General features: G+C 38.9%; 1 protein-coding gene across 2 annotated transcripts in view; it reads left to right on the plus strand.

The window, feature by feature from the left end:
- The window catches only part of LOC126184582 (ankyrin repeat domain-containing protein 13C), a 112,342-nt gene that overhangs the window by 71,917 nt on the left and 16,890 nt on the right, over window positions 1–23,535 (plus strand). For both annotated transcript variants that reach the window (XM_049927014.1, XM_049927015.1), the window contains exons 5-8: window positions 6,857–7,068; window positions 11,041–11,172; window positions 19,032–19,196; window positions 21,392–21,541. In XM_049927014.1, the coding sequence (XP_049782971.1) occupies window positions 6,857–7,068; window positions 11,041–11,172; window positions 19,032–19,196; window positions 21,392–21,541 (659 nt within the window). The remainder of the gene's footprint in view (window positions 1–6,856; window positions 7,069–11,040; window positions 11,173–19,031; window positions 19,197–21,391; window positions 21,542–23,535) is intronic.

The raw sequence follows: 23,535 nt of genomic DNA on the forward strand, positions 1-23,535 counted from the left end.
AACCCAAAAATACAATTTTCAAGTGTGATTACCTAAAATATATTAGAGCCACAAAAAAGAGAAAACTATTCTTTATATTGGATTCCTTACTTCGTTTCAGTTTTTATAAAAAGAATTTTGTATAACTGAATACTGTAGAGATGTCTAAAAGATTTAGAAAGACTACTTACTTGCAGTTTTTCTGACTCGAGCTCATTTCCTAGTCATCAGGACTTTTGATATTATCTTTCACAGAGAGAACTAAACAATTGTGAAACATCATAAAAGAGGTCAGATTTAATTTGTGTACCAGCGAGCAGAATATGGGCCCATCTTCAGTGCACCTCCACCTTCTTGTTCTTTTTTAGGGACTTATATCCTCACAGTGCAAAACCAAATAAAGTTTATGTGGTTTAGAACATGATCTTTCTAATGAAAATGATTTAAAAGAGTGTGCAGAAAACTCCAAAAATAGCTATTTTTGGCATTTTACAAAAATATGCCCTCAATTTGTAAACTATTGGACAGCAGTAAGAGAATGAAATTTTATATTCTAAGATCTTCTATTGGTAAGTTATTACAGGCAGAGGTTTAGGTGTATCCCGCGATTACTTCTGGAGATATAAAAAGCTACACTTCACTTTTTGTGAGCATCTATTTATTCTGCCAAGTTTGCTTCAAGTTATCCATATGGAAATCACTAAGGAAATCTTTTTGTATTATTTTGCTTAAGACAACGCGAAAACGTGTACATTATGGCCAAGTTTTGTTTCTTTCAAGAAATTGTTGCTGGAGATATTGTGTCTCAAAGTTGCCGAAAACTTACAGATACACTGTTGATAGCTGCAATATGGGGGTCAAACAAATGACTTTATCTCCAAAAGCCACATGAGCTTTCAGCAAAATCCGTAGTGGTCATGTGAACTTTTTCCGAAATTAGATCACTTGGTGTGGAGTGGCTCACATGCCAGTTTTGGTGTTTCCTCACATTTCAGTTCTACATAGACAAAATATAAAAACTTCTGGAAAATTGCATAATAGGTATAACATATAGCAAATGCCCTTGGTTAAAGACTGTGTCACGAAAGTGTGACACTTGTGTCATGGATATTTGGTAGATGATAATGAATTGTGGTCTCTTGTTCAAGAAAAATGTTTACTCTACCAGCGTGGAAATAAATTGGGACTTATCCATAGAGGTGATGGTCCTGTATTGTTCTGCGGCTCAGTGTAAATGTTGAGATGCTCACAGCAGCCACTCATTCCTGAGACAAATAGCTAATGTCTGACTTATGGCTGGTTACTTTGTGTAATTATAATCTTCAATAAGCTCCTCTGTACATGGTAATTAATACGAGTAACATAGATGTCCGTAAGGTCATAACAATGTCAAGGTTCTGTTCATTCATGTATGTAATTTCAAATATCAATAATTAGCATTTGTTGTAGCACTAGCCCTTCTTTCAATGAATCATCTGCATCAGAACTCATGGTTAAATGTTGTATCTGGTAAATTACACCTCAGCACCATTTCATTGTATTATCTATTGTTACTGTTTTATCTTAGTTACTCAGCAAGAACCATGGCCTTCCTTTCAAATGGAGTGAAATGCTCCTGCTTATGTGTAGCAGTTTTCTTAGCACTACTGCAGCAACAACATAACCAGTTTTTGTGTCAGTTGCTTTGGTTTTCCCAATTTTTTACAGTTTATGTGAATTTTTTCAAACTTAGGGAAATGTCTTTGGTGTGCCGTTACCAAGACAACACTAGTTGTATGGTACTCCATTAACTTCAGTTTTATTATTGTGTTGCATGTTTGAGTTAGAGGGCTTGGGGAAATTATAAAAAAGGCTTCATTCTTAATGAGTGCAGATCAAAAACAGGATGAGGGTATACCTGGGAACAATTGTTCTTATAGTTGTAAATTTTTGTAGCCATGAGGGAAAGAACCAGAGCTCAAAGTACTAATAGAAAGCACTAAAGCTCAAATCATAGCAGGTACTGAAAGCTGGCTAAAGCCAGAAATAAGTTCAGCTGAAATTTTTACAAAGGACCTAATGGTCTTCAGAAAATATAGATTATATATGGATGATGGTGGTATATTTGTTGCTACCAGAAGTAGTTAATCTTGTAGGAAAATTGAAGTAGATATTTCCTGTGAGTTAGTTTGGGTGGAGGCTATACTTAATAACTGGAATAAATCAATACCTGGTTCCTTTTACTGACCCTCCAACATATATGGTACAGTTGCTGAAAGGCTCAACAAAATCTTGAGTCTCACTTCAAATATGTACTCTGCTCACGCAATCATGGTGGTGACTTCAGTCTCCCCTCGACATATTGGCAAAAATACATGATTAAAGTTGGTGGTAGGCATAAAACATCATTCGAAATAGTGCTAAATGCTTTCTGTGAAATTTAGTTTGAGCAGTTATTTCAGGAGCCCACACAAAGTATAGATGTTTGACTTAATAGCAACAAATAATGCTGATCAAATAGGGAGCATCATGATGGATACAGGATTAAGTGACCACAAGGGTGTTGAAGTGAGACTGAATAGTGTAACATTCAACCACAGATAAACGCAAAATATATCTGTTTAAAAAGAAAATAACAATTGGTGTCTTCCTAAGAGACAGTCCCATCTCCTTCCCAACTATGAGAGCATAGACCAGATGTGCCTCAAATTCAAAGAAATAGTATTGATGGCTGTTGAGAGATTTGTACCGAATAAATCAATAAGAGACAGAACTTACCCCCATGGTACACAAAACAGATCAGAACACAGAACACTATTGCAGAAGGGGGGGGGGGGGGGGAGCCAGGTTTAAAATAATGCAAAATGTACAGGATTTGTGATGTTCTTCTAAAGGTCAGAACTTGTTGTGGACTTCAGTGTAAGATGCCTTTAATAGCTTCCACAACGTAACTCTGTCCCAAAATCTGGCAGAAAGTCCAAGGCGATTCTGGTCTTATGTAAAGCACACCAGTGGCGATACACAGTCACTACCTTCACTGTGCAACAGCAGTTGTAATGTTACCAATGGCAGCGCTACTAATGCAGAATTACTTAACGCAGTTGTCCAAAATTCCTTCCCCAAAGAAGATGAAGTAAATATTCCAGAATTCAAGTCAAGAACAGCGACAAACATGAGAAACTTAGAAGTCAATTTCCTCGATGTAGGAAAGCAGCTTAAATCCCTCCGTAAAGTGAAATCTAGTCCACACTGTGTACCTATTTGGCTCCTATCAGAGTATGCTGATGTAGTAGCTCCATGCTTAATGATTATATGCAACCACTCTTTTGATGAAAGTTTTTTACCTAAAGACTGGAAAGTTGCGCTGATCAAACCAGTACTCGAGAAAGGAAATAGGAATAATCCACTGATTTACAGACCCCTATCATTGATGTCAATGTGCAGTAGGATTTTGGAACATATACTGTGTTTGAACATTATGAATTACCACAAAGAAAATGATCTATTCATACACAGCACTGGTTGAGAAAACATCGTTGTAGTGAAATGGAATTAGCCCTTTATTCCCACCAATAAGTAATCAGTGTCATCAACAGGGGATCTCAAATTGATTTCCTATTTCTAGATGGCTTTTGACACCATTCCTCACAAACGACTTCTAATGAAACTGCATGTCTGTGGAGTATCATCATAGTTGCGGTACCGGATTCATAATTTCCTGTCTAAAAGATCACAGTGCATAGTAATTATCAGAAGATCATCGATTAAAACACAAGTGATATCTGATGTTCCCCCAAGGAAGTTGAAGCCCTCTTAATCATTATAAATGGTTTAGGAGACAGTGTGAGCAGCCCTCTTAGATTGTTTGCAGATGATGCTGTCATTTACCATCTAACAGAGTCACTGGAATATCCAAACCAATTGCAAAATGATTTAGACAAGATATCTGGCAGCTGACTCTAAATAATGAAAAGTATAGGTCTTCGACATGACTCCTAAAAGGTCTCCATTAAATTTAGGTTACACAATAAATCACACAAATCTAAAGGCTGTCAATTCAACTAAATATCTAGGGATTACAATTACAAATACATTAATTTGAGACAAACCAAAGACTGCATTTTATTGACACAATACTTAGAAGATGTAACAGATTTACTAAAGAAACTGCCTACACTACTTTTGTCCATCCTCAACTGCAGTATTGCCACATGGTGTGGGATCCTTATCAAGTAGCACTGATGATAGACATCAATGAAGTTCATAGAATTGCAACACATTTTGTATTATTGCAAAATAGAGGAGAGTGTGCCATAAATTGAAGTGACAGTCATTAAAACAAAGGCATTTTACATTGTAGAAAAATCTTTTTACAAAATTTCAGTTACCAACTTTCTCCTTTGAATACAAGAATACACTCCTGGAAATTGAAATAAGAACACCGTGAATTCATTGTCCCAGGAAGGGGAAACTTTATTGACACATTCCTGGGGTCAGATACATCACATGATCACACTGACAGAACCACAGGCACATAGACACAGGCAACAGAGCATGCACAATGTCGGCACTAGTACAGTGTATATCCACCTTTCGCAGCAATGCAGGCTGCTATTCTCCCATGGAGACGATCGTAGAGATGCTGGATGTAGTCCTGTGGAACGGCTTGCCATGCCATTTCCACCTGGCGCCTCAGTTGGACCAGCGTTCGTGCTGGACGTGCAGACCGCGTGAGACGACGCTTCATCCAGTCCCAAACATGCTCAATGGGGGACCGATCCGGAGATCTTGCTGGCCAGGGTAGTTGACTTACAGTTGACTTACACCTTCTAGAGCACGTTGGGTGGCACGGGATACATGCGGACGTGCATTGTCCTGTTGGAACAGGAAGTTCCCTTGCCGGTCTAGGAATGGTAGAACGATGGGTTCGATGACGGTTTGGATGTACCGTGCACTATTCAGTGTCCCCTCGACGATCACCAGTGGTGTACGGCCAGTGTAGGAGATCGCTCCCCACACCATGATGCCGGGTGTTGGCCCTGTGTGCCTCGGTCGTATGCAGTCCTGATTGTGGCGCTCACCTGCACGGCGCCAAACACGCATACGACCATCATTGGCACCAAGGCAGAAGCGACTCTCATCGCTGAAGACGACACGTCTCCATTCGTCCCTCCATTCACGCCTGTCGCGACACCACTGGAGGCGGGCTGCACGATGTTGGGGCGTGAGCGGAAGACGGCCTAACGGTGTGCGGGACCGTAGCCCAGCTTCATGGAGACGGTTGCGAATGGTCCTCGCCGATACCCCAGGAGCAACAGTGTCCCTAATTTGCTGGGAAGTGGCGGTGCGGTCCCCTACGGCACTGCGTAGGATCCTACGGTCTTGGCGTGCATCCGTGCGTCGCTGCGGTCCGGTCCCAGGTCGACGGGCACGTGCACCTTCCGCCGACCACTGGCGACAACATCGATGTACTGTGGAGACCTCACGCCCCACGTGTTGAGCAATTCGGCGGTACGTCCACCCGGCCTCTCGCATGCCCACTATACGCCCTCGCTCAAAGTCCGTCAACTGCACATACGGTTCACGTCCACGCTGTCGCGGCATGCTACCAGTGTTAAAGACTGCGATGGAGCTCCGTATGCCACGGCAAACTGGCTGACACTGACGGCGGCGGTGCACAAATGCTGCGCAGCTAGCGCCATTCGACGGCCAACACCGCGGTTCCTGGTGTGTCCTCTGTGCCGTGCGTGTGATCATTGCTTGTACAGCCCTCTCGCAGTGTCCGGAGCAAGTATGGTGGGTCTGACACACCGGTGTCAATGTGTTCTTTTTTCCATTTCCAGGAGTGTATATGGTTGATGCACTGGAAAATGACTGTCATAATAAAATAAGAGAAATCAGAGCTTGTCTAGAAAGATTTAAATGTTCATTTTTCCTGCACACTGTTCAGGAGTGTATAGTAGAGAAATAATCTGAATGTAATTTGATGAACTATCTTCCAGGCACTTAAGTGTGAATTCCAGAGTAGTGATGTAGAGGTACATGTAGCTTAATGAAAGTTTTTGGATTCATTATTGGAAGTTCATAGTTGACTGTGATTGTGCTATGTCATCTCTCAATCATTTAAGACTGTAAACTGGCAGTATTCATGCACAGGTATCAGGCAGAAAGAGCTATTGCAAGCACTAAACCTTTAGACAAGCGATCATGTTCAGTAAAGAAAATGATTACCGTAACATGTTTATTTTGAGCAGTAGAAAATACTGTCAGCTTGAGACAACGAATACAAAAGCTATTGCTACTCTCACACTGTGAGTCATATGGCCATTAGAGGAAAATATTACAGGTGGGTCACTTTTTTTTTCCTTACTATACTACGGGAAAAGGTAAATTATACATAGAGGCTGTAGCATGACAAGGTTTTGCCGGTCTTTTGTAGTAATGTTTACACATTACAGTTACACATTATCCCAATATTTCTTTTTTATAAGTTGTGAAATTGATTTGAGCACTTGCAGTGATATTCTTACTAACATGCATAATAAATTAATGACAAAAGCAATGAAAGGATTTGTAGTAGTAGCATCATCATTGGTAATGAAAAATCACACATAGATATATTTAGTGAAAACAAGGAAAAAGTTTCAGGAAGAATCATAACTAAAAATCATATCCCCCTCCCCTCCCATCCCTTCCCCTCTCCTCTCCCTCTGTGCCAGTAACCAATTTCTTTATTTGATGCACCTTTTCAAAAATTCAGTGTTTAGATTGTATTATGAATGGCACTTTTCGGTAAATGTAATCTACTCACTAATATGTTTCGTAGATTGAAACTTAGACATCTTTATAGTGAAGTAAATCTTTTCCTATAATAAGTGACTGTTTTATGATTTTACAGTGCCATTGGTGTCTAGAATTCTTCCATCTGATATATGCCGTATTCATAAACGTGGTTCCTCAATACGCTTGGATACAACTCTTGTGGATTTTAATGACATGCGGTGGGAGAGAGGTGACATTAGCTTTATCTTCAATGGAGACAGGAAACCTGGACAATCGCTGACAGTTTTAGATAACAAGCAATGCCTATATCAGCGAGTGAGGTATGAGGTATGGTAAAAGATGATATTAAAACTTCTCCTATCTAATTTTTTTAAAAATCTTTTTAAATAATTAATTATTTTGTATTCATTTTGTGCTATTGTCACCAGTTGCTGTCCCTCTGAATCAGTTTCATGAGTGTGAATATTGAATTTAACTATATTATAAGGGGGCAGTAAAATGAAAATGAGACAGATGGAAAAAAAAAAACAAGTAAACTTCATTATTTCAGAAATAATAACCATAACTGTTAATACATTTATCCCACTATGAGACAAGATGGTCAGTGCCTTCATGGAAGAAGTTTGCATTTGCCTTCAGAACAATGATTGTATCCAGTCATGCTCCTCTTCGTATGAAGCAAATCAGCAGCTACGGATGTCTTTCTTCAGGGCTCCAAAAACACAAATCACATGGGGAGGGATTGGTAATGTATGGAGGATGTGCAAGAGCTTTCCAGTGAAACTTCTGCAGCATTGTTGAAACAACCTTGGTAACATATGGTCCTGCCAACAAATGTAAGTATATAGAAGTATATATAACTGAGTGAAAGATATAGTCTGCTTATAGAAAAATTAAAGAGATGTTCGGAGAAAAGAAAAGTAGCTGTATGAATATGAAGAGCTCAGATGGAAAACCAGAACTAAGTAAAGAGGAGAAAGCTGCAACATTGAAGGAGTATATAGAAGGGCCCGCCCACATGTTGCCAAGATTTTTTCAACTATGCTGCAGAAGTTTTGCTGGGAAGCTCTAACACATCCTCCATAGAGTCTCGTTTTGTTTTGCAGTTGGATGAATTTATTAAAAGTTATGGAGATAAATTTGGAAGTAATAAACAGTTTACTTAAAGGCTGCGTTTTCACTGACTGAGGTACAGAAACATAAAAAGGAAGTAAACTACTTATTGTTTCAAAAGTAATCACCATAACTGTTAATTATCCCTCTGTCAGACAAAGTGGTTAGTGTCTTCAAGTAAAAATACTTGCAATTGCTTATGGAACCATGACTGTACCCAAGTGTGCACCTCTTTGTCCGAAGCAAGTCAATGATCACAAATGTCTTTCTTGAGGGCTCCAAAAATATGGAAATCACATGTGGAGAGATCAGGACTGTATACAGGATGGTATGGGCTTCTGAGCGAAACTTCTGCAGCATAGTTAAAATAATCTTGCCAACATGTGGGCTGGGAAGGCCATACAAATCCTCCATACAATCCCATTCTCTCCCCATGTGGTTTTCATGATTTTGGTGCCCTGAAAAGAAGACATTCATGAGCATCAGTTTGCTGTGGATGAAGAGGTGTACACCTGGGTGCAATCATGGTCCCATAGACAAGTGCAAGCTTTTTTACATGAAGACATTGACTGTCTTGCCTCACAGTGGGATAAATATATTAACATTTATAGTGATTACTTTTGAAATAATAAACATTTTTCTTACTCTTTTCCATTATCTCATTTTCATTTGTCTGTCCCTTACATTAGAGATTTTACATAAAATGCTATTGACTAATGGTAAGTGTTATAATTAAGGGAAAGAAGAAAACAACTTGGATGGTAGGAGAATTTACCACTGCCATCCAGGCAGCATCATTGGTGTTATTAGGAATAGTGTTATACTATTGGGATATTAAATAGTTAGCACTGAGACACCAAGTTGAAAATTAAAGCCAGTTATGTGATGTGTCGGCAGAAGTGCCAACACTGTTTTGTTAGAGGAGGCCGAAATGCACGCTAAGCTCACGCAGGCTGGCGTGAGGTCTGAAATAGGATACATAATGAATGCTATAATGAAAAGTATGTAGCTTCTGGAATACTTAACTTTAATCCACATTTGTAGAACATCACTCTTGATGATACAGTAATAGAATCTCAATATCTATACTGGTAATGGCGCCTTGCTAGGTCGTAGCAAATGTAGCTGAAGGCTATGTTAACTATCGTCTCGGCAATTGAGAGCGTAATTCTCAGTGAACCATGGCTAGCAACGTCGGCTGTACAACTGGGGCGAGTGCTAGTACGTCTCTCTAGACCTGCCATGTGGTGCGCTCGGTCTGCAATTACTGACAGTGGCGACACGCGGGTCCGTCATATACTAGCGGACCGCGGCTGATTTAAAAGCTACCACCTAGCAAGTGTGGTGTCTGGCGGTGACACCACATTATGTAGTTCAGTTGTATCTGATCTTGGCCAGTCATATAAAATGAAGTTGCCTTCAAGTAATACTGAACATGACTCTACAATGTGCAAGCCCATGTCATACTACTTTCACTAAATCATATTTGAAATGGATGGCATTTTCTTGTCATTTATCAAGAAGTGTTTCAATTACTTAGAATGTGTACCATTTTACACAACAGACAATGAGCTAAGCGTGTGGCAACATTTAAGTTTTTTTTCTTCTTTTTTTCCAGTGTAGGGACTTTTTCCACTGGCAATAATAATTCTGTTATTTGTTCTTAAGCTACATTATCATCATTGTCACCACCACCACCACCACCACCACCACCACCACCACCACCACCACCACCACCGCTGATTCAACATTAGCGCTGCAATTATGTTGCGCTAGATTTTCATTCATGTGTAGCTTCATATCTACTAAGTGATAGTAGGGGGGAGTGGTATAATCGTGTGTGTATAAATTCAGTACACTAATTAATGAATATGTGCCCAGCAGTGTGTAGTACTGTTCCACACCCTAATGATGGGTGCTGTGAGTCATTTTATGTAACTAATGAGGCACTGAGAGCTATAGGGGACCATTATTATCAGTGACTGCTCACCTGCTACCCACCACCCACAGAGATCAATTGGAGGTGGGTCCAAGGCAAATACATGTTTCTTTATAGTATCCCAGCTGTGCAAAATATGACTGAGGTCAGGTGGTGTGAGAGTCTACACAAAAACCCTCATATCTGTTGAGTGTTCCTCAAACCAATCTGGCACAGTTTAGGAACAGTGAGTTACATCATTATCTTGATAGAGTTAAAGGTTGCAAGTAGGGAGTTGCAGATGAGCAAATGCTTGCACATGATAGTGTTGTATGTTTCCATTTCTTTCACTGTTGAATGACTATGACAGATGCCTCAGGGTACACATTTCATCCTATGTAAGCAGCCCCCATGCAAGAATAAGTCCACCACCTGTCTTAATAGTGCAGTGTTGGCATGTATTGCCTCATGTGGTCTTTGTCAGACTGGTTTGCTGCCATTAGTGTGTACCAACATGCACCATGACTCATCAGTCCAGGTGCCTAATGGTGGTGGTGTTCATGCAACTGTGCTAATTTGTTTGTCCAGTGATGTACTGTGAGCAGAGGTACATGTGTGGGGCATGGTCTTTGGTATTCCTTAGCTGGAGATGGCTCTGGATAGAATGACTACTCACTGTTTATGTCCATCATTGACTTTGTGAATGTTTTGTTGTGCTGTTGCCTGTCAATCTATTGTCACAAACTTAATAGTTGATTATGACCCCAGCCATCAATACATTGTTGCCTGCAGGAGTTGACTGTGATGGCAGTGGTTTTTCGTGTCAATGTACTCGTGGTACACCCTTGACAGGATGGCATGTAAAAGCCCAGCCCTTGCCTGACCTTGGAGACAAAAGTGTCCAACGTGCCAGGGAGACAAATTGTCCTATGTGCCAGGCTGACTGTGGTCAAATGAACTGACATTGTGCATTTTGCCAACCTACACTTGCTGGTCATGCCTACAGCCAGTAAAAGGCTTGATGAAATCCCTGTCTTGCTTACGCCGAATAAGAGGTTTATCAGGATCTCAGTCATGTAATACACTGAATCATTTTATTTGTTTTGCTAGAATGAGCACACAGTTTTCAACACTGCAGTTATCGCTAATTCAACTGCTCATGAGTGTAGAATGGAATACAGAACAGTCATTAACAGAATTTACCAACTGAGATCATGTTTAATGTTTACCTCTGTTCTATAGTGTAGTAATGTACTAATCTTTTTCAGGAAACAGAAGTTGAAATAGAGGATGAAGTTGATATTTTGATGAGTAGTGACATTATGGCTGCTCAGATGTCAACAAAATCTATCACTTTTTCACGTGCACAAACGGGTTGGATATTTCGAGAAGACAGGAAGGTAATCTGTGTACTTAGTAGTTGTTGTTACTGACTGATGGTTTTACTTTTGTATCTTCATTCTTGCTGTTATTGTTCTTATTGTTGTATGTGGGCTGGTATTGTGTCTGTGTTTTAAAGTGAAAACTTCGCAGCTTTCCTCACCAGTTTGTTTCTGATGTCTCAGAAGATCTTATCACTTGTTACACCTTATTTATTGAGAAGTTCAGTCAACTTATAAAATATTCCTCATTTTAAATAGAATGGTAATAAGAAACTGTTATTGTTTTATGCTGAAAGTTATTTTAAATTTGTAAGAAATGTGCAGTTTTCTCCAATCACATTATCATCAAATGCTGGTTAAGGCTCTTAATTTAGATGATTATACTTAAATCCCAAACAGTGTGTGAAATGAGAATGAGGTCCAACAAATGGAAGAGAGAAGCAAATTTAATTGTTTATAACAATTTAGGTACTGGAATTCAAAGTAAGAGTACTTGGTATAAAAACATTCACAGAAACATACATTACAGTGCTATACCATCAATGACTGGAGTGGAAACAGGTGTCTGTCTATAAATATAGCGAAGGGCTTCTCAAGGCTGAAAGTGAGGCTGGCTGAAACAATAAGAGAAGGTTGTTACTATAATAGAAAGAAAATACCAATATGCTGCAATCAGTTGGTATTGCCATCCCATCTCTAATGATGTAATCATAGCCATTAATCTTCATTCCTTCAGATCAGACAGTTGACAAAAAAGAATGTAAACTAGAAAAATCCATCAAACAGAAGAAAAGGTTTAGTTGATGTCATTCACACCAGACAATGACTACATGAGTGGATAAGGACAAAACAGTGAACCAGGCGACACATTTGTGGATGCTGAAAGCAAACAACTGTTTTAGTCATATCAGTGTTACTAACAGGCTGTACCTTTTCCAGTTTGACTGTGTTTCAAGTACTCAGAATAGCTTCTGTGTTTAATTCTGACGTTTTACTTCTCCCTTTTTAACCAATTTATGCATTGCAAAGTTGATGGTATTCCTGTTGTATAGGCTATTACTTGCATATGTGGTTCAACACCTCTGTTTCTTATGCACCAAATTGCTTATGTAAAGATTCAAGGTTAGATCTCCCTTTGGACTTAAAATATTTCCTCAGTATTTTGACAACTGTTAATCTATAAAGTATGTGAAAAATACAAACCCAACTCTTGGGATCCCACACTAAAGTTGATGCCTGGTAACTCACTGGTGATTTGTACAGCATATTGTTACCATTTGTACAGTACCCAGTAAAGAGTTTTGGTAGTAAGACAACTTTAGAGTAGTGACTGCTTTACATGTGGATATTACTTGCAAGTAATTTTTTCTTTAAAGATGTACAGGCTGAGGATAAATTACAAGAAATGATCCCTTAGAGGATAAGGAACAAAAAAGGTCATATGGACAGATGGCCAGAAATACATTTAAAGAGAGAGACACCAACTTACAGGTGGAGATAAAAATCATTGACTGTATAGGCTTCAGTGATTGGAAGCACATATATGCACCTAGTAAGGGGGAATGTTTTCTCTCTACTAGTGTTTTAGATCCATCCTCGAGAGGGCAGTAATGCTGTTCAGACGGTGACGGGCACTCGTGTATCGGTGCCATGGGGCATCTGCTTCACTGCTGTTGCCTGGTGGATGTCTGTCATGTAGTGCAGTGCTTGGAGACGATGACCTGATACACCAACCAGAAACAGGCCACAATGGTCTGTACATATGGACAGGCAAATGCAATATGCTGACAGCAGCACGACTGTACCAGGAGATGTATCCTCACAATCAGCAACTGCACCATAAATGGTTTGGAACGGTGTTTCATCATTTGTGCTGGACACAGTTATTTATAGACATAAGTAATTACGAATGGCAGGTGCCCGGTACATATGAAAGGTAGGCTGAAAAATATGAACACATGCTTGTAGAACACAAGCAAGACAATTTAGGAAGATCAGGCAAAAAGTCCATTTAAGTACAATTCTTAAGCTTCAAAATCGTATTCATTTTTCAAAAAAGTTGCTGTTAAGAATAACACATTACTCGCAGTGTGTAACAAGTTTTTTCATTCTGTCACTGAAATATTCTTGTGACTTTTCTTGAATCCAGGACTTGACAGCTGTCTTCACCTCCTCATCTGAGGTGTAATGATTACCCTTGAGGTCTCTTTTGAGTAGAGGAAAAAAATAAAAATCACAAGGTGCAAGATGGTAGGAGAAATGAGGGTGTGGAATCTGTTCAAACATTAGGTTTCGCAGAGCCTCTTTAGCTGCACAAGGTGTGTAAATGAGCGTTGTCATGTTGCAAAAATGCAAAATTATTGGTGCCAGGCTGGCTCTAAGATGACAAACTCGAGATCGGAGATGTTACAGAGTCTCTCTGTACTGAGAAGAATTTACCGTTGTGCCTTGAACCATATAATCAGTCGCATCAACTAGGTGAGCATCCCAAAACAAAGTCAAAAGAATTTTTTTCATCAACCATTATGACTTTTTCACAAAATTTTATCACTCAAGGATTTGCGATAGACCTGTCAACAGCCTTGTCACCATAAACAGGCTTTAAACAATGATGAATCTCACTGGGAATCACTTCTTTAGCAGGTAAAAACTTGATAACAGCATGTTATTTAACTTTTATTGTCATAGCACTAAATACACTGGATGAATGCAATGCATTCACACTTTGGATGTGTATTGAGCAGGAAGATTCCTTCCACGTGCCACCTGGTGCATTTCTCAAGGTCATTTACATCACGTTTGACAAGTATGTGTACATTACTTTTCAGTGTACTCTGATACATAGGCCTTGGAGGAATAGTTGTTGAATACTGTAGAATATGACCCCAGTGTCAGCACCTGGCAGGTGGCCCACCAACATGGGGTGAGCCAGACGACTATGTGGAACATTCCCCACAACTGCTGCCACTATCCGTATCACTTACATTGCACTTATTACCATCAGACTTGCCTCCGAAGTGATGGTATTGTCACAGGGTCATCACACAGACCACCATGATGCTGGAATTTCTGTCATAATTCCTGCCCCGGGGAAGTATGATAGGACCAGTATTATTCTCTATATACATAAATGATCTGCCAGACAAGGGGAGCAGCAATCTGCAGCTGTCATTCTTGAGGGCCTCTAGGAAGATAAAAGATGCCTTAAACAGAATTTCTAGTAGGTGTTATGAATGGTAGCTAGATGTAGATGTAGAGAAATGTAGGTTAATGCAGATGAGTAGGAAAAACAATCCCATAATGTTTGAATACAGCATTAGTAGTGTGCTGCATGACAGTCACATTGCTTAAATATCTGGTCATAATGTTGTGAAGCAATATGAAATGAGATGAGCATGTATGTATTGTAAAAGGGAAGGTGAATGGCCGTATTTGGTTTATTTGGAGAATTTTAGAAAAGTGTGGTATATATGTAGAGGAGTCCACATATAGAACACTAGTGCAACCCATTCTTGCATTCTGCTAGAGTCTTTGGGATCCCCACAGGGTCAGATTAAAGGAAGACATCAAAGCAATTCAAGGTGCACTGCTAGATTTGTTACCAGTAGGTTCAATCAATGTACAAGTATTAAGAAAATGGTTTGTGAACTCGTACGGGAGTCCCTGGAGGGAAGGCGACATTCTTTTCGAGTAAAACTATTGAAAAAATTTAGTGAACTGTCACTCGAAGCTGACTGCAGAACACTTCTATTGCCACCAATGTACATTTTGCATAAGGACCGCGAAGACAAGATGAGAGAAATTGGGGTTTACACGGAGGCATAGAAAGTCATTCTTCCCCCCACACTATTTGTGAATTAAATAGGAAAGGAAATGACTAGTAGTGCTACTAGGTACCCTCTGCCACTCACCTTATGGTGGCATTCAGAATATGTATGTAGATGTAGGTTCACAGATGAGGCTACTTTTACAAGGGGTGGTATTGCCAATCTTCACACCACCAACCTGTGAACTTTAGAGAATCCTCATTGTATTTTGGCAGTGAACCATCAACACTGATTCTGCCTCATAATGTGGGCGGCGATTATTGACCATTGCCTCATGGGATCGTCCTCCTTCTACAGTGCCCCACAGGCAAGGCATATTTGCGCTTCGTGCTGGTGATCCTGCCTCACTTGCTGGAAGACATGCCTTTGGTGGTACTAAAGATAATGTGTCTACTACATAAGATGAACATCAACAAAAGCAAAATGAGGATAATGGAATATAGTCGAATTAAGTCAGGTGATGCTGAGGGAATTAGATTAGGAAATGATAAACTTAAAGTAGCGAAGGAGTTTTGCTATTTGGGGAGTAAAATAACTGATGATGGTTGAAGTAGAGAAGATATAAAATGTAGACTGGCAATGGCAAGGCAAGCATTTCTGAAGAAGAGAAATTTGTTAACATCGAGTATAGATTTAAGTGTCAGGAAGTCGTTTCTGAAAGTATTTGTATGGAGTGTAGCCATGTGTGGAAGTGAAACATGGATGATAAATAGTTTGGACAAGAAGAGAATAGAAGCTTTCGGAATGTGGTGCTACAGAAGAATGCTGAAGATTAGATGGGTAGATCACATAACTAATGAGGAGGTATTGAATAGAATTGGGGAGAAGAGGAGTTTGTGGCACAACTTGACAAGAAGAAGGGACTGGTTCGTAGGACATGTTCTGAGGCATCAAGGGATCACAAATTTGGCATTGGAGGGCAGAGTGGAGGGTAAAAATCTTAGAGGGAGACCAAGAGATGAATACACTAAGCAGATTCAGAAGGATGTAGGCTGCAGTAAGTACTGGGAGATGAAGAAGCTTGCACAGGCTAGAGTAGCATGGAGAGGTGCATCTAACCAGTCTCAGGACTGAAGACCACATCAACAACGTGATGGTGTCCCAGTTAACTTCCCAATTTCCATGTACATGTAAGTTGACAATATCTACACTGCCCAATGAATCAAACGAGGTGGTCCAGCTCTGTTGCCTGCCAAATCACCAGACTTCAAACCTGTAGATGGCCAGCTGAAAGAAGTTGTGTATGCAGAGCCCATCCCTGACATGCAGACACTTGAACAGCGCATTCATAATGCCTGTGATTCCAATTTGTTCCAGGATGGTACATTTGAATGTGTTCATTAGTCACAGCTGTATTGAGTTAGCACATGCTTAAAGACGCTGGGGGGGGGGGGGGGGGGGGGCACTTCAGACATCTTGTCTATGTCTACATCTAAATCTATGTACATATTCCACAAACTACTGTACGGTGTGTGGTGGTTATCCTGATTCACTTGCAAATAGAGCGAAGGAAAAACAATTGTGTGTAAGAGTCCGTACAAACCCTAATTCTCTCATTGTATCTTCACGGTCCTTTCGTGCAATGTATAGTGGCGGCAGTAGGATCATTCTACAGTTGACCTCAAATGCCAGTTCTCTAAATTTCCTCAGTAGTGCCTCGTGAAAAGAACATCATCTTCCCTCGAGAAATTCCCATTTGAATGCATGATGCATCTCCATAATACTTGCATGCTGATCGAATGAACTTGTAACAGATCTAGCAACACACCTCTGAATTGGTTTGAGGTCTTCCTTCAATCTGACCTGGTGGGCATCCCAAATGCTCAAGCAGTTCTAAAAATGGGTTGCGTCAGAATTCTATATGCCGTCGTCTTTCAAGATGAGCTACATTTTCCCAAAATTCTCCCGATAAAATAAAGTTGACCATTCACCTTACACTCTCATTCTATTTTATATCACTCTGCAGCGTTAAACCTAGATATTTTATGGATGTGACTGTGTCAAGTAGCACACTGCTAATTCTGTATTTGAATGTTACAGGATTGTTTTTCCTACTCATCTGCTTTACCTTACACTTTTCTACATTAAGAGCAAGCTGTCATTCCTCACACCAACTAAAAATTTCGTTCAGAGAATTAGTAGACGGTATACTGCTTGATATTTTATTTTTGTATATGAGCTTATTTTGGCTTTATTGCATTCATCAGTATATCTGCAAACAATCACATTTATTTATAATTTACATACTATATAATTTACGAAGGTTTTTTCTTTACGTTGGATGTTGTACTCACATCCTGACTTCGTTAACGGACATATGCCAACTGTGTGTGAGTAAACTATCACTGTTGTCAGAAGTTGTTGGATATAATATTTTTTCAGTAACGTTTTAAAGTTGTCCAATATTTACTGTTGCACATATATTAAAATACATTTTCTATTGTTTTGACACTTAGAAATTTGAGTTCGATAACTAGTTGTTTACTCGAAGATATGTTGTTGCGTGTCATGTATCTAGTGAACTGTATTGATGTGTTTAGGTTATCTGTGAACAGGAGTATATAAAATTTCAATAAATTTTTTCAAAAACTGTGTGTGCTTGAAATCGGTTGATGTATTTGTGTATTTCAAATGCCTCCAAATTATTCATGATTGGACATTGTGGGATTTTGTGCAGGATTTGTTGTGCATTTTCAGTGTTGTCAGCTTCATATTTTTTATTTTTGTGATGCGTAGAGAAGGTGCATTGGTTGTTGTTTGTTTATGTCGTGTGTTCTTTGAGTCTCCCCATTTGTCCTATCTGTAATTAACTGCAATAACTGCACAGAATTTTATATAGGATACATAGAAAGAAATTTCATAGTCAGATTCAGAGAATATGCAAGAGAAACAAATAATAACCAATCTGCCTTTTTACACACCACAAAAATCAAAAATACAAAGTTGACAACATTGAAAATGCATAACAAATCCTGCCCAAAATCCCAAAAGGTCCAATTATGGATATTTTGGAGAAATTTGAAATATACATACACATCTAAGATTATCCCTACAATATACTAAATGTAAAAACTGATTTCAGGCACACACAGTTTTTAAAAAATTCTATTGGTATTTTATGTAGGGAAAACAGATAACCAAATATCTGTTACCCCTACATAAAATATCAATAGAATTTTTTAAAAAAACACCAGAGACTACAAACACACAAATAACAGTTCCATTGATACACAACCCACAACAACATAAATACCTTTGAGGGAACAACTAGCTGTCAGACTTGAATTTCAATGACTCTCAGAATAATAAAAAATGTATGATAATTTGCTGTTTCATGCATATTATAAAACAACTTTAAAATGCTACTGAAAAAAATTCTACATCCAACTACTACAGACAGCAGTAGTAGTTTACTCAGAGTTGACATAGGCCCACCTTACAAAGTCAGGACGTGAGTATAACACCCAGTGTAAAAGAACCTTTATAAATAGTGTATTATATAAATTATAAATACATGTCATTGTCAGCAGATGTACTGGGGAAGGCAATAAAGCTGAAATAAGCTTAAATCAAGCTCTGTACTGGCAACCAAATCTCTGCATAATGTTCCATTGTTACGTAATATATGCTGCAGGTCCCACAATAAAGAAAAAATTGAAATTTTGTCTAAATCGTCTTGGATTCTCCTACAGTCATTCAATGATGACATCTTACCATACACCACAACATCATCAGCAAATAGCCGTAAATTACGGCTCACTCTTTCTGCCATATCACTGATGTATCTAGAGAATAGGAGCTGTCGTATCACACTTCCCTGGGGCACACATGGTGATAGTCTTCATCACAGAACGTCGTGCACTGCACTGCATTGCATTGTACAAGCATGAAATCTTAATAAATACCTTGTAGCATATAGCAATTTTTCTACATTTTTGCTTCCATGACTATTATGATTATGCTGCCCAGACATATTAATAAATGTAACAGTAAAAACAATGTAGAGAGGTTTTCTTGGGTAAGGTAATTTACACTGAAACTTATTTTCAGGAAATGGTCGGGCCTTTCCATGCAGATTTTTATGTAATCAATGGAATGTTACTTGAATCAAGGAAGAGGAGAGAACATCTGTCAGAAGAAGATCTGCAAAAAAATAAGGCAATCATGGAAAGCCTGACAAAAGGCAGCACGCAAGGGTTTGACAGTAATGGAGAGGTAACTAAAACATTATGACGTATGATGATGCAACTAAAAACTGATGCAAAAAAACAATAAATTATATAACAAACTTTAAAAATCAGCTTTATAAAAGTAATGACTTTGTAGACTTATTTTGGGCCAACTGTGTATAAAAAGAATGTCAAAGGGCAAGAATGAAAATGAAAATGTTTTGTTTAATGAACATAAAGCCTAACAGTAAAATGTTAATAATGATTGTTCACAGAAGTAAAAGCAAAACCCCTGTAGAAACACAATTTTCCTATTTAATATTTGTTTCTCTATACGGTGTCCTCAGGATATTTTTGCATCAGATCGTCCTCCAGTGACTGTAGGTATCTGTCTGAATAAATCATTACTTTTGAGAGTAAATATTTCAGCCAGCATTTACTAATCATTGATTTTGTGAAAATTCAACAGTTAACATAGCTGTTCAAATTACAGTATGCCAACTATGTAGTAAAGACTTTCTCTGGATTCCTCATTTGTTTATTCTGTATTAAAAGTTGGTGTGTAAGGACATAAAGTTCTCAGTGCTTCTGGTATCCTTACAGACACTTTTATCATTGTTTAATATCAACACATAAACATTTATCAGCATGTTGAGCACTCCACCTCTCTTTGTTGGTTTAACTTGGTGATGGTGTTAGTCCTCCTCTACATATTCACTGTTCTGTGTGACACATTTTTCCCAACAAAGGTTGATTTTATGGTGGCTGTTCATGAAATGTTCCATGTTGAAAATTATTTCATTGTCATTCTGGAAATGTCTGCCACTCAAATCATTACTTCAGCTGGGGAAAGAGGAAGAAGTGACTGGGTGCCACGTAACGAGAATATGGGGCATGAGGCAAAATTCTATTGCCCAGTGTAGTAACTGGTGCGACTGTCCTGCACAGTATGATCTGGGAGCCGTCAGGGGGGCAAAAACATGCTCTTGGACATCTTCCCGTAATGCTTTGTCTCAACAGCCTCCCTTAACCTTGTCAGGAAACTTTGGGAATATGCTCCTTGTGTGATATTTCCCTTACAAGCGTAATCTGTTGGCACCATACCATGGCAGTACCAATAAACACCCATCACAACTGTCACTGATGTCAGTTGGGTCCTTGTCTTTTTCGACAGTGGTGAATCAATGCATTTACAATGTGTGCTTGCTCCTTTGTCTCGGGTAATAGTGGTACACCCAGCACTCATCCATGGTGATTAGGCAGCAAAAGAAGTCATGTGGATTGGCCTGACATGTCTGTAACATTTCCGCTGCTGCCTTGATTCAGCAGGATTTTCTAATCATTGTGATCAGTCAGGGAACCCGATGGGCAGCAAATTTTGTTTACAAAATTATTGAGGTTGTCATGGCCACTTGTTGACATAATGCTTGTTCACTTTTGCCACAGGTTGTTTAGTTGAAGTTTTTTTTTAACGTGTTCTCTTGACTTTTACCAGCTGCTCGTGCTGGCAACAGACAGGAAAATCGTTAGACAATCATCGACTGAAGAACCCAAGGCAGTAGCCAGTGGGTTATACTTCAAACTTTTGCACATTCAGATATTGTGCAAGATGTTGAAAATCAGTCCGTTGAGTTACGTTATTTTCACTTTTTGCACTATCATCTTCATTTCAATAAGCCAATCATCGAGCATTTCTCCTGAGGCTCCCAGTGCTTCAGGCTCCCATTGCTTCACGACAGATAGTCTGTAAATTTGTTTTTCATCATTCAGACTTTTCGAGTACACTGGGTTCACTTGCACCTCTATTTTATATGTTGGTACATTGTTACCATGTGCTTCTGTTAGCTCAGCATAGATTTTTGCAGTGTTGTTTACCTTCAAATGCAGAAAACTATATTCCACATTATAATGGTCTTCATCATTTTGTGTTGACACTTCTAGTGGTACGCTCCATTACTTTATTGCAGAGATTTCAGTGAGTGGCGTGACTGCATACATGCACTTCCAAGCAAAACTTTATGATCGTCCCTCGTGTATTAATTTGTATCTAGTTCTGAACTGTTTCACATTGACAATTTTAATGTATGTATATACAGTAAGTTTTTATTTTTTAATGTATGCAACATTTTTAAATAATTATTCTGTAGTTAAATGTAGGTATATTTACATAGATTTTCGTGCATGCTCCCTCTAGAAACAACTAAGCAGTGTATAAAAGAATAAAGACATTTCAATTTCCAGCCAGTTAGAAGACCATCACTGTCACCTCCACCTGAGAGCAAAGTTACCTGGGAAGAATACGTTAACAGTGATGTTGGTGCTCATCCCACATTAGGAAGGGAAATGGTGTATAAAGAAACGAGCAAAGCATTCAAGGCCACAGTGGCAATGGTAAGAAGATGTTTTCATTGTTGTTGTACGGACTTTTGACACCTCTGACTTCATATTTTATGTTTGTTACAGTTTCTTTATAAGAGTTAGAGAATGATCTGTAACTCACAGAATGATAAACGGTTAAATGAACCTGCATTGGGCACAAAAAAACTTGTTCCAAATCTGAGAAACAGTTCTTCCAATGGAAAAGTTATCAATGTTTCAAAGTAAATTGGCATGCTAGAAACCATGGTCAGTGCTCCGACCAGATGACTTATGTGCCTCAACAATAGGTTAACATCATCAGAGGTATATTTGTAAAGAGGCCAGACTAGTACAAGGTTCCTGAAGGGGGACAGCAACCTTCCCAGTAGTTTCAGAAGCAGTCTGAATGATGGAATGATATTAATAGTAGCCAAGATGGCCTGTTGGTGTTCTGAATGGCTGAAAGCAGGGGAAATCACAGTCGTTATATTTCCCAAGGACATGCGACATTACTGTTTGGTAGAATGATGGTGGCATCCCCTTGGGTAAAATATTCTGGAGGTAATATAGTCTCACATTTGATCTCTGGGTGCATACTGTTCAGGAGTATGTTATTGTTGGGTGAAAAAATTAGTGTTCTGCATGTCGGTGTGTAGAATGTTAGATCCCTTAATTGTGTAGATAAGTAAGAAATTAAAAATAAAAACTGGACAAGTGCAAGTAGGACTTATGCTATGATGATTCCGTACAGGCTTAATTATGTATATTGATGATGATGATAATAAATTATTATTATTATTATTATTATTATTATTATTATTATTATTATTATTATTATTACTATTACTGCTATTACTATTATTATTTCGTGTGGCTCAGTAACTGGTACAAGGCTTTGTATTGGATGCCACGAGAGTTGCCTGTCCCTGACCTATCCCAGTTACCCAACTGAGGAAAGAGGACCTACAGTTTAGCTTGGAATCCAAACCATGTGTTTTTTCTGGAGACTCCTCACATGGTTGAGAGGTGGAGGCTAGGTTTAAAGGTAGACTGAAAAATCCGTAGTCCGACCGAGATTCGATCCCACTATCTCTCTGTTTCCAGGCATGCACTTTACCACTAGACCACGAGGCCCTACTTGTATATAGATAGTTCAGCTATTGGTTTTGATGAGTGAGTTCATGAATATCAGAATATGTGACATATATGGCCATGTCTTTTGATTGCATTGACTTAGAATCTTAAATTTTTTACATAAATTTCACATAAATTTCTGCTTGATACCTCTACGCATTCCAGAGAAATAGGGGTCTTAACAGTCAGTCAGACAGACAGACAGACGCATGGACAGACAACAAAGTGATTCTATAAGGCAGTGGTAGTCAACCTAATCCGTACCACCTACGAGTGGGCGTTTTAGCTTTCCTGGTGGACGGTAGGTGGTAGGTGTTTTAAGAAAATTTTCATTAGTTTTCGTAGAATTGTGACATGAATCATTTGGTGAGTGGTTAGAAAATTTTACTGTTAATGGAAATACAAAAGTGGGCAGTAGGTAAAAAAGGTTGACTACCTCTGCTAAAGGGTCCAGTTTTCTTCAAATGTGAACCACAGAACCCTAAAAATGAATAGACTGAAGTTAGATATAGTGGACATAAATGAAGTGTGGGGACAGGAAAAATGGGGCTTACGTTCAGCTGAAATAAAAAACTTATGAAACAAGAAAATATAAAAATACAGCAAACGAAGAAAGCAAAAGGGAATATAGATGTCTAAAAAGTGAGTGACAGAAAGTGCAAAAGGGTAAGCAAGAATTACTGGGCTGTACAAGTACAGGAAAATTAGGGAAACCTGTGAAGGAATGAGAAGCAGCTCTATGAATATAAAGAGTGCAGATGGCAAGTCAGTACTGAGCAAAGAAGGGACGACTGAAAGCTGGAAGGATTATATAGAAGGACTATGTAAAGGAACTGACAGCGATAGCAATATTATTGAAAGGATAGAGGAAGCGGATGAGGATAAGATGGGAA

Source organism: Schistocerca cancellata, chromosome 4 (genome assembly GCF_023864275.1).
Source record: "Schistocerca cancellata isolate TAMUIC-IGC-003103 chromosome 4, iqSchCanc2.1, whole genome shotgun sequence".
Taxonomy (NCBI): Eukaryota; Metazoa; Arthropoda; class Insecta; order Orthoptera; family Acrididae; genus Schistocerca; species Schistocerca cancellata.